Raw genomic sequence first — 12727 nt, 5'->3', positions numbered from 1 at the left:
TACATCATCATCGCGCCGCCGCTGCTGTCACCTGCAGTGCTCCTTTTACTCCAAAGGTGCCTTCGATGCGTGCGCGCGCGCGGGCGTTACGTCACGTCTTCTCGTGACGACATCGCGCAGCACGCTGACGCCCCATCGCTGGTTACCAAAGGTTAGTTTTAAATGTGTTTATAAATTAAACGACAATATATATATGTTAACAACAGACGACTTAATCTACTGTAAGTTATGAAAATAAGCACGAGTGTCATTATAAACACAAAACAGGTTTTAATAGTGTAGATATCAGTGATATTTAAAACGCTAAACCATATTAATTGCCTTTGTGTCTTATTCGTTCAAAGTAAAATAATGAATTAGGGGGCGCTAGTAGGACAAAAAGTCAAATCAAAAAGCGAGCTTTGTCAATGTTTGTCTTCTGGACACGTTTGTCAGTTATATTTGTTTAGCATCATTTAAAACGTACGGACGTCATCACAAACAGCTGTGAGTAATGGAAAATTGTTTATTTAATGTAAACTTTATTTACTTCCATCTCCATAGCAACCAGGAACTAACAAAAGGAGGCGATATGGTGAACCTTTTATTCACATTTTGCATTCAGATGAAATCTATATTTCAATCATGTATTGTAGTAGATATGTTGTTAATATCTGCTATTTGCTCCAGGCTGAGGTCGAGGACACCCTGAAGAGGATTCAGTCCATTAATGGTGTTATTGGCACAATCGTCGTTAACGCAGAAGGTAAACTACATTATTTGCCATCTGTTTACTGTAGTAATATTAAGCAGAATCAGAATGAGCTTTATTGCCAGGTATGTTTACACATACGAGGAATTTGTTTTCGTGATAGAAGCTCCGCAGTACAACAGAATGACAGCGACAGAACAAAAACACATAATAAAATACAGAATATACAAATAAGTAGGTAAGGGATGACAATATACAAATTGGCAATTGTATGGCAGGTATATTACAAAAACCATTTATGTATGTACAGGTATATTTTGTGCAAAATTTAAGTGTACACTAAGTATGTGTGTTAGATAAGTGTATGCGTGTATAAATATAAATAGTTTAGTGTAGTATGTTCCACAGTCGTTATCAAGTGTTCATTAGATGGATTGCCTGAGGGAAGAAACTGGTCCTGTGTCTGGTCGTTCTAGTGCTCAGTGCTCTGTAGCGTCGACCAGATGGCAACAGTTCAAAGAGGGGGTGTGCTGGATGTGAGGGGTCCAGAGTGATTTTGACAGCCCTTTTTCTCACTCTGGATAAGTACAGTTCTTGAATAGAAGGGAGGGTTGTACCGATGATTCGCTCAGCAGTCCGGACTACTCTCTGTAGTCTTCTGAGGTCAGATTTAGAAGCTGAGCTGAACCAGACAGTTACTGAAGTGCAGAGGATGGATTCGATGATGGTGGAGTAGAACTGTTTCAGCAGCTCCTGTGGCATGTTAAACTTCCTCAGCGGGTGGAGGAAGTACAACCTTTGCTGGGCCTTTTTGCCAGTCGTTGATTCTCCTCAGTGCTGGGGGGTGGTGTTTTGTAGTTGGTGATCTCTTTCAGACTTTTCCACACTGATGCTGAGTAGTTGGAAGTGAACTGAGTCCTTATTTTTCCAGAATAATTCCTCTTTGCCACTCTGATCTCCTTTTCCAGTGTGTATTTAGCCTGTTTATACAAGAACTTGTCCCCCTTCCTGTAAGCATCTTCTTTGGCCTGACGGAGCTGTCTGAGTTTTGCAGCGAACCACGGTTTGTGATTGTTGTAAGTTTGATCAGTCCTGTTGGGAATACACATATCCTCACAGAAACTGATATATGATGTTACGGTCTCTGTGAGTTCGTCCAGATCGGTGGCAGCAGCTTCAAAAACACTCCAATCAGTGAGGTCAAAACAAGATTGTAAATCCTGCTCTGCTTCTTTAGTCCATCTTTTTACATCTTTAGCATTCGGAGAACATGTAAATGGAACAGGCTAGCAAGTGCATGTCATTGCGTCATAATGTCAGTGAAAAGGTCCGTTTGAATAATGCTTTGAATGGTATCATTAATTACTTTGGACAACTTAACTAGTTATTTATAAAAGAAATTCCGGTCACGCAACCAAGCTAACAATTGTTAAATGACAGGTCCGGTTCAGTTAGCCATTTGTATTTGTATAATTTACAATATCAATATGGTAGTAATTTGTACTGGCATTTAAACGTTAAACTTTACTTATATTTACTACAGTTATAAGAAATGTTTGGTAACATAAATAAAAACCGTTAAAGCTCCGACTACGTTAACATTCTCAAAATTTTTTAATTTTTGAACTAACGTTAGATAGCAAAGCTGCGGCCATAGGATTGTGGGTAATTTGAGAGTACGAAGACCGCGAAGGCTATACATATGCATCCTTTCCTGTGTATGGGATATTTTTCAAATCAAGGACTCAGTCCTTGGTTGAAATTCCGAAGATCCTCGACATTGGAAAAGTCCTTCGACGGATGTCGATGACGTAGCATCCTCGAAATTCTGGCTTCCGAGGATCCTTCCTTGACATTGAGTAAAGCCTTGGGTGTTGTTGTTCTGTCTCTGTGATCTGCTCAGCGAGTTTCTGTAAAGCCAGGCTTACATGTGCTTGCGGAGGAATGTAAACACTCACCAGAATGAACGAGTGAAACTCCCGCGGCGAATAGAACGGCTTGCAGTTGACAAACAGCATTTCTAGATCAGGACAGCACATCTTCTTTAACACTGTTACATCTGTACACCAGTGTTCATTGATGTAAAAGCATGTCCCGCCGCCGTGCAATTTCAATGTTGATTCTGCGTCGCGATCCGATCTAAACCGCTGAAAGTCCGGCAGATGGAGCGCGCTGTCCGGTATGGCGTCATTCAGCCAGGTTTCCATCAAACGGTAACGTACCATAATATAACAGCTCCCATTGATAATTTAATATAATATAATATTCCCAGAGACTAAAACTATAACTATAAAACTATAAACTGGATATAATATGATAATATAATTCTTACTGACTATAGACTAATTGTCAGACTATACATTACAGTAATATAATATAATAAAAAAAAAATGTTACTAAAATATATTATATCATGTTCACGATGTGTGTGTGTTTGTGTGTGTGTGTGTGTGTGTGTGCAAGCTATTTGTAGATTTACCTCTGGTGACCATTGTGTTACCATAAAAAAATATTTTAATAACTATTAAACTGGGTTTCTGATAAGTGTGCATTTCCCCGCATATGGCTTCTGCACATGTATGTTGTTTGTCTGCTTTATTTCCAGGCATTCCCATCAGAAGCACTCTAGACAACTCAACAAGCGTGCAGTACGCAGGACTGCTGCATCAGCTGACCATGAAAGCCCGGGGTACAGTCAGAGACATCGACCCCCAGAACGACCTGAGCTTCCTGCGCATCAGGTCCAAGAAACACGAGATCATGGTGTCGACAGGTGGGTCAGCGCATTATCAGCCTGTCTCGCTTATCAGGCGGTGAAACGCTTATAGAGCTCTCACCTCTCCCCTGTGTTCCTCTAGATAAAGAGTACCTGTTGATCGTCATCCAGAACCCAGCTGGATAATGTCACAATGCTTTGTTTCACACAGACACATGAACCAAATGCTATTCTTTAAAACATGTACGTTTATTCGTTTATGATTGTTCAATGTGACTGACTGCATGCAAAGTCATCAATAAATGAGTCAATTGTTTCTGTGTAGTATGAGTCTTTGAGGCCTTTAGTTTTTAAGGTCATTATTTATGAAGTGTAATTCATGTAATCTCCACAAGATGGTAGGAGATCAAGCAGATGCTTTGCATTGCTGCTCATTTGCTTCTGTGAAAAATAGCTGGTTTAATGGGTTGTGACGGCGGCGGTCTGGGTTATTGTGCTCTTACTGTAGTAGTGAGATAATTGGGTTTGTATGAATGTCTTCGCATCAAGCACACTACAAACATAAAGCACACTGAGTAGGAATATGTGCTTGGATAAATATGGTTATTTAATGTGGTTGGTGTGGTGGATCTGCAGGTTTGGCTGGTTCATATGTCACTCAGGAGCTTTGTTTGAGATGCAGCTGATTTGCATGTTGTGTTGTGTATCAATGTGTGTGTGTGTGCCTGAGGGTCAGTGTTGTCTTTTGAAAAGAACAATGCAGCCAGAACATTTGCGCTCTAATTACTCTAACACAATCATTTCCTTTCCTTTCCTGCCTTCAAGCTCTTTCTTCTGGTTGCAGTTCTGCTGGTTTTTACCCTGATAAATCTATTAAGGCACTTCCCGTGGACAGTGTAGCCTGTAAATTGGCATCCAATAAGGCAATAAAGGCACAAATTCCATGTTCTGTTAAGTGATTATCTAATAAAATAAAGACGAGGTAGGAAAAACAGCAAGTCCTTGTCCTTTTCTACTGCATCCAACAATGAAAATCTGAAAATATTGTAGAAAATAATAATAATATTTGTAATTATTGTTGTTGGTGGTGATGATGTTGTAGCTGTTTTCACTTTAAATAATAATATAAAATACTTTATTGTTGCTTTTGTTATAAATAATAAATTTATTTTTACTACTACTAAATAATAATTATACTTGTTTTCTACTACTTAATATTATATTAAAATGATAGTGATAATAATACTTCTATTACTACTACTACTACTAACAACAACAACAATAATTATTCTAACAATAATTGTTATTATTATTACCAAATAATAATAATAAGAATTTATTTATTAATTATTATTATTACTACTACTACTGGTAATAATAACAATAATAATAATATAATCAATAACTATTATCCTTACATTATTAATTGAAATAATAACTATTTATAATAACCTATATAAAGACCAACATTATGTTATGTTTTAAAGACCCAAATTCTAAAAATAAATAAATAATAATAATACAATTCAATAATAATCAGCACATGTAATATTTAGTGTGACTCCGTGTGGTAGACAAATAATTTTTGGACCAATCAATGAAGGTTGAGCTCTTCCTGATATTGTGTTTTAGGTTTCAGGCCCTATTTTGCATCCTATTCCTGAAAAGTGCAGTGTTGAGCTTTGAAAGATGTATGCAAGCTGCACACCTGAAGCATGCCATCAGCTGCTGGACTGACCTCTGTTCGGCTCCCATCTGCTGTCTGTTTTACATGCCCAGCGCTGCCAATTGGCACTCGCAGCACGGGGCAGAGAGCCAGCAGGTGGCCCCGGATCTCATGTTCAGAGACCCGCTGCCGTGCAAGATAATCAACCACAGGATTAATGATGGGCCTAAAAACAGCATATTACACACAAAACCTCGTCTGGTTATGCACATTAAGGTGTGTTTGCACTTATGTGTCGTACATCATCACTTATAAGTGCATCTGTTGTAGTCAAGAGCTGGAGCTGGTGTGTTTCTTTATGTCTGCTGTGGATCTGCTGTTGGTTTAGTTTCAGTGAGAGAGGAGGAGAGCTTTTTATGAAGACTGGGGCTTGAATGACAATAAAGTCTGGGGTTTCTGCACATTTGTTGTGACGGCATTTGGATTTCAATATGATGTTTTCTGGATCTTCATCTGTTCTCTCTCTTCAACCTGCTCCGGTTTCTCCAGAGGCCAGCTGTTATCTCATTGATAAGCTCATTTGTACCTAGTTTGACCCCTAAAGTGTCTTTCGCATAATTCAGTCATGTTAGATATGATTAATATGATTGAGTCACATTAATTTCATTTGTTTCTAAGTAATATTTGAATTATATTTTACTATATATTATAAAACAGTATATATTATATTTATTTTATGAATAAACTATCTAGCTTTCATTAGTGTGAGCGGATGAAGTCAAATGCAGTAATTCTAAATATTTGTCATATAAGTTTTTATGATTTGTGTATGGTGTTATTTTAAATCTGTTTTTTAAATAATAAATGTCATTATTTTGTATTTGATAAACAAAATGATTTGACCTTTATTGCTTTCATTAGTCTAATGTACTCTAGTCAGATTCAGTCATGTTAAATATTTATTATCCTACTTAAATTATTTATTTTCTAATTTTATTTTCTCCTTTTTTAATTTATAAATAAAAAAACATTTAATGTATTTGTATTAGTGTAAATTAAGTCAGAATTATTTATTTATTTATTTATTTATCCAAGATGAGACCCAGTTTGAGTCATATTAAATATTAATAATGTTCCATTGAAATATGATTATATTATTTTCTATATTATTATATGTTATTTATTTATTTATTTCTATGATGATGATGATAATAATAATTACTATTATTGTTTTCATAAATAAAATGATTTGACCCTTAAAGTAACTTTCACTCAAAGTGATCAGTCAGTCATATTAGATATTGTCATATTCAATATTAATAATGTTCCAGTCATATAAAATATTTTATTAGTTGTTTTATATTATGCCATTAATTTTAAATTAATAAATAATAGTACTTATAATTTGTCTGAATTATTTTGAGCTATGTTTCTGTATTAAACTTGTGAATGATGGCTGAACTCTTGTGGTTTGTTGAGGAGAGGTGTGCTGTTTCTTTATTACCCAGTAAGCATCAACACCCTAGTAACCACCCAGGGTAACCTAGCAACCACATAGCAACCACTCTCAAAATCGTAAGTGTGTGGCACTGAGTTTTGCATGAAAAAAAAAAAAGTTTTTAGTATTTAATATAGTTTATAAAACAATAAACTAATATGAACAATGACTCAAACAAACGCTTGAATTTGACCCTTGACCTCTCTGTTGACTGCAGGAGGACTGTGATGAGTTTAGATCTGACAGCTGCTCTGAGAACAGGTGATACGCTGCACACTAATATATTACATTACACTGCTTGCATACAGTCATAGGAGCATTCCTTGGTTCTTCCTTTTATAAACACAGTGCCATTCTGGAATCTTTAGAACTGACCCCTGAACTCTGACGCTTGTATGTGATTAATGTGTATGTCTCATGCTTATAGAGTGATGCAGTAAAGCTGTAGGTGTCTGAGTTCAGATGCACACAGAAATCACACAGGGTTATAGAAGTGATCCTCTCATAACATATTTATGATGGCTTTTATTACTGAGAGGAACAAATATTACACCCATAATCTCAACAGATATGTCAAGGTCGAGGTGTTGTTACTGTTTACTAAACCTAAAACTATTAAAAACATTTGGTTCGTTAAAATGAAATAAAATAAAATGTTAATGTCGAAGGAAAAGCTTAAACTAAATGAAAATTTCAAATGTTGCCTGAACTGAAATAAAACTATATATATATATATAATGACAAAAGCAAATAATACTAAATAATACTACATTTAAAATAAAGTTAATATTATTCAAAATATTAGTACTAATAATAGTATATAAATAATACTGTAATAACACTGTTTTGTGCTAAGTTCAAAATAAAGAAAATATTTTTAGCAAATAATGAATAATTATGCAAAAGTAAAAAATAATCAATTATTCATTAAACTGATTTAATTCAAATATTTTATTAAGGTTTTACATAATTATAATGCTTTTAAAATCAATACAAATATGTATTATAATTGACATATTTTACTAATTACTACTAGTCAAACCTATTTAAATTATATTATGTTATTTATTATATAATATTTAATTGTATATAAATAAGAAATCACATTCTTTAAAAAAAATGACATTGTCCCCAATTTCTGATTTCATAATACACAAAAAATCTCATTAGCATTAATGCTAAAATAAAAGAATCTGAATGTTAAGTGATAAAAAATAAATAATAAGAAGAAAACTTAAATAATATTTTTTAAAAACACATGAGAACCTGACAAGAATCACTGAGAATAGTAAGAAGACCTAAAAAGTAAAACATTAAGACAAGGAAAATGTAACAATAAATGAAAAATTATTAAGAAAATAATATGTAAATTCTTAATGGTCCCAATAAAATGTATTTTCTTTTCTTTCTTTATTTAGGGGTGAAATATGCTTCCGAAATGATCCAGTGAAACTCTTTCCTTCCCAACAAGAATGACAGGATAACACAAACGCAGCATCCTCAAAGCCAAGCAGACGATGCAGTGCTTCTCTCAAGAGATCAGAGTCAGCAGCTGAAGCTGGATTTGACCTGTAGTTTAGTCATCACAAGCAGTGGCCATCAGGCTAATCACTTTATTACACCTATAGAGTACGTGAAGCAGCTCGTATGCTGGAGCTCTGTCTGACAGCTGTCATGTCGATATCGTCAGGGTCTGTCTAGCAGCTGTCATGTTTACTCCAGCACCTCAGTCTGATGCTCACTGAACACTCACTCGTGGACCATATGGACCCGCAGAAGAAGAAGAAGAAGAAGAAGTCCTTCACACACTTTATGTGCTTTCATACTGTGTCATATCAGGTTGATTCTCTAATGACTCGTGTTTACAGTGTCATGTTGAATATTGTGCTGAATGTTTCATGTTTTTTTTCTTGTCCAGTGTTATCCTATGTTGTTGTATCACTGTGATCTTTGGCCTGGTTTGATGTCATAATTCACTTCAAAATCTGAAGAAGAAAAAAAAAATTATATTATGCCTACAGAAAGTTAAGCTTATTTCTACACCATTACGTTTTTTTTTCTTAATTTATTTATTTATTTTTACAATGTGCCATTATTTTCATGAGAATTTAAACTAAAATGAAGCATTTTAATATGTAATATAATATGATATAACAAAAAACAACAGAACAGAATAGAATGATAAATAGGAAATTGTCATCATTAAAGCAAAAATGTAAATTATTTAAAAAGTAAAATTATTTAATATTCTGAATATCTGAACTGTCAAGTAACAATAATAATAATAATAATAAAAATAATTAAAAACACATGATAATCGGACAAGAATCATCACTAAGAATTCACTAGGAATTCAGTTCATCTTTCACCTCTTAATCTAAAGAAAAAATTAAAATTTAAACTATAATATAATATAATAGAAAAAACACAGAAGAAATATGTTTTGCTTTTTTTTTTCTTAAGAAATGTTTTAAATTTTAAATAAAAAATATTGCATGTTTACATTTAATTTATGATAAAATGTATTGTGTTAATACAATATAAATTAATATAATATAATCTTGATGCTGTAACTGTCAAACACAATGATAAACGAATCGAATGAAGTGTCTCTGACATGTTTCCCTCACTGACTATATTCACAGCATTCTTCATATATGTCTATCTTTTCTTTGGTAGTTTCTGACCTCTTGACCCATGACGTTGACGTTTCCTCAGGCCAGAGAGCTTCTGTTTGCTTCATTGCTCAGCAGATGCCGAATTAACACCAATTGGCCTTGGATTCAGCTCATCTTCACTGCTGTACACGACGACACCTGGACAAGAGCACAAACCCCAGGCCACGAGAGCCAATTAGAACAGAAAACAGATGTGCGACTTGTGGCATGACAAAGATTGACAAAATTATTAGAGGCAAAAATGTGTAAACCAAGACATGGATCTAGAGCACTAATAGACTAATAGTTTGACTTTTATAAAGTTTAGTGTAAAATATGGTGCTAAACGAGACCTGTAAAAGGGCAGAGTGAACTGACCTCGGTGTTTAACAGAATTCGAGACCATTAATCAAATAATGTGGCCTGAAAATGCGGATACACTAGTCTCTTTTCAAGAGGCGCACCCATGTCTTTTGTCTTCTTGAGCGTAATGCTAACACAATCTAACAACAAAGTATTTCTGGAGGCTGTTGTGAGATTGGTTTTGACATGACTTCTCACCGGCACTCACTTACTCCTGCAGTAAAAGGCTGAACTGAGGGGGCTAATGGTTACTCGTAATAGAAATCAGCTGGAGATGCTGACGGATGAGCTGTTAGCTGAGCCCAGATCTCATGATGGGATGTTGGGACCAAATACAGATCTTTCTTAAAATTACAAATGATAACATCTTGCAAATCCAATTAATTTCTATTCCCCCATACAGATATTTAGAAGGCTTTGTGATACTCATCCTGACCATTTAATAAACGCTCTAGAATTAAAATAGTATTCCAAAAAATTTCAGCATAGTTCATTCAGAAAAAAAAAATGACTGGGTTCTTTCCATGAATTATTAAAAAAGACTTCAAAACAAGTCAGTCTGATGAAACCGACACTCAGCATTTAATATATAGGCCTTATTAGTGCATAATACTCCTGAAGATCATCAATCTTGTTCTAGCCCTTTTTTTAAAACCTTTTAAAATGTTTTAAAATTTTAAGTTATGATCTATAATCATACCCAAATTTAAAACGATCAATAATATTTATTGCCTCCCCTTTAACTAAAATATCCAGACAATTCTCATCAACTCTCTTAATCAAAAAATACGTTCCTACAGTTTTACTCGCTTTAAGATTAAGTCAAGAATGATTCAGCCAATCTGACACTTTGTTCGATGCAGAAGTAAGTTTGATAGAAGCTTATACTTTTGTCTCAGCATAAGTATAAACAACTGTATCATCTGCATACATCTGAACCTGGACCTCTGGACAAACTATAGGCAGCTCATTAATATATATATAAAAAAAAATTGGTCCAAGAATCGATCCTTGTGGGACTCCAATGTTTCAGTCAAGAAACGGTGAGCATGTATGATTGATTCTTGTCATTGTTTTCTTAAATTTAAATATGATTTCATCCATGTTAACGTATTAGTAGAAAAATGTAACTTAAACAATATGGATAAAAGAACATTATGATTAACGGTTTTCAAAAGCCTTTTTGAAAATCAGGAAAACAGCACCAACAACACCCCCCTCTATCAAGACTGGATTTTATTTGTTCAAACAAATAACAGTTTGCTGTCTCCGTAAAAGATGTGCCAACTTGAACTTTTAATAATTCAACACCTTTACCTCTGTTTTTGCTATTTTTCTTTCGTACTCTATAGATATTCTCCCAAACTTGTCTACTATTCCCCTTGGCATCATTTATAAGTTCAGTAAAGAATTTTGCTTTTGCCTTTACTTTATTGCGCAAGCATTGAAATGTCCTTCTGTCTTGAGCTAACCCTGATTTGAGCTCCATTTTCAAAGCAGGGTCCCTCTGTTTCATTAACTTCCATAATTGTTCATTTAACCAAGGCCAATTCTGCCTCTTTTTTTAGAAAACAGACATTTTTTTTTTACTAAATTCCCCTTTAGTCTTATTAATTGTGACCATTAAATACTCAGAAGCAGCTTCTAAATGATCTGTAGACAGAATCTTATTCCATTCTAGTTTTTTATATTTCTCTTCAAAATGTTTTTTAAATTTCGCTGTACAAAGTTAAATTTGACAGCATCTTAATGTTTAGCCTTTTTATGTAAATTTTAAGTACTCTTTACCAGTAATGTTGAAATAACTCTAGAAGAATCTGAGCCAAAGTTTTGTTTATACTGACCTCCATAATGATGTGGATCCCAGCTTTGTCTTCTGTTGTTTTTATTTGTAATGTCCTCCAACTTCTTTAATATCCTTTAAAAAGTAATAGCCCAACTGTGAGTGTTGCTTTTGAGTATTTCAGGCACATTTGAAGACGAACCCCCACCCCCCTGAAATATTGTTTCATCATATTTCATTTTCATGGATAGCTCAAGACTAACATCAAATTTATTGTAAGTCATCAGTATTTTTTTGAAGGGATAGTCCATTTCTCTCTTTATACTTGAATCAAGTGGTAAACAAAATATTCAGTAATAAATCAGGCATATTAGAAGGTTGTTCAAGTGCATTGTAAACAAATGACCCAATTTTGAAATGGGGAAGAAGGAGATATAAATTAGGCAGAAGCTTTCATCAGGAGAAAAAATCATAACGTTGTTCATAACATTACACCCTTTAAATGCAAGCGAAATGAGATTAAAGTGACGTGTTATCAATCTCCACTCAGGAAGATGACGGTTCTAAGAATGCAAATGAATAAAAATAGCATACTGTATCTGGAGTTTAATGGTTGTTACCAGATATAAGCTTGATATGCAATATTTTTTGATTGTTCAGTTGCTTTAGTTTAGGACAGTAGAATTAAGTTTTATAATAGTTCTGTATCTTATGGAGCCCCGCACATGACATTCAAGTAAAATAAATAAATTGTGTGCATGATTTACTAATTCGTTCCCTCGATGTACTAAAACATGCACACGATTACTATCACGTTCCCTCGATTTGCTAAATCGTGCGTACGATTTATAAATCGAGTGAACGAAATACTAAATCGAGGAAACGCAATAGTAATCATGTGCACATTTTAGTACATTGAGGGAACGAATTAGTAAATCGTGCACACGATTTAGCCTAATATTTTTTCCTGTATGTCATGTGCGGGGCTCCATAGTATCGGTACATACAGACCAATGTTATTTTAGTGTTATTTAGATATTTATACAGTTTTTATTATTATATTTCAGTTTTCATTTTAAGTATAAGCTTAAGCCTGTTTTTACTTAAATTACTTTTGTATACATTTGTCTTTTTAAGATTAAGTTTTTCATCTAATATTTAGATTTTATTAACATTTCAGGTATCAAAAAAAAAATTTAATATTCATAGGTAACATTAATTAGTAACATAAATGCACATAAATGTCACTATATTTGACTCTACATTTGCCAATATGTGCAGTGCAGAGATTTTTACAAGAAAAGTAAAAATTAAGATTTTTTTCTAAAATGTAATTGGATTCCACTTACTGTT

At 34.0% G+C, this 12727-nt stretch overlaps 1 protein-coding gene across 3 annotated transcripts; it reads left to right on the top strand.

Annotated features, from left to right (window-relative positions):
• Positions 1–2: 2 nt before the first annotated feature.
• On the top strand, positions 3–9188 carry dynlrb2 (dynein light chain roadblock-type 2). 3 transcript variants are annotated; one of them, XM_052543897.1, is made up of 6 exons: positions 3–151; positions 544–574; positions 670–745; positions 3297–3464; positions 6789–6832; positions 7990–9188. In XM_052543897.1, the coding sequence occupies exons 2-5, from the start codon at positions 572–574 to the stop codon at positions 6797–6799; spliced, it is 258 nt and encodes an 85-aa protein (XP_052399857.1). In that variant the 5' UTR covers positions 3–151; positions 544–571; the 3' UTR covers positions 6800–6832; positions 7990–9188. The 3 variants fall into 3 exon arrangements, with proteins under 3 accessions (XP_052399857.1, XP_052399856.1, XP_052399855.1); XM_052543896.1 differs by lacking the exon at positions 6789–6832; XM_052543895.1 differs by lacking the exons at positions 6789–6832; positions 7990–9188 and adding an exon at positions 3550–3723.
• Positions 9189–12727: the final 3539 nt, after the last annotated feature.

Source organism: Carassius gibelio, chromosome A25 (genome assembly GCF_023724105.1).
Source record: "Carassius gibelio isolate Cgi1373 ecotype wild population from Czech Republic chromosome A25, carGib1.2-hapl.c, whole genome shotgun sequence".
Lineage (NCBI taxonomy): Eukaryota > Metazoa > Chordata > Actinopteri > Cypriniformes > Cyprinidae > Carassius > Carassius gibelio.
Note: the sequence above shows the minus strand (reverse complement) of the source record. Positions and strands in the feature narration are given on the sequence as shown.

Excerpts from the sequence above, each read along its gene's own strand:
- dynlrb2 (XM_052543895.1), top strand. Across the intron at positions 746-3,296 it reads AATCGTCGTTAACGCAGAAG|GCATTCCCATCAGAAGCACT; the intron begins GTAAACTACATT and ends CTTTATTTCCAG. Across the intron at positions 3,465-3,549 it reads CGAGATCATGGTGTCGACAG|ATAAAGAGTACCTGTTGATC; the intron begins GTGGGTCAGCGC and ends GTGTTCCTCTAG.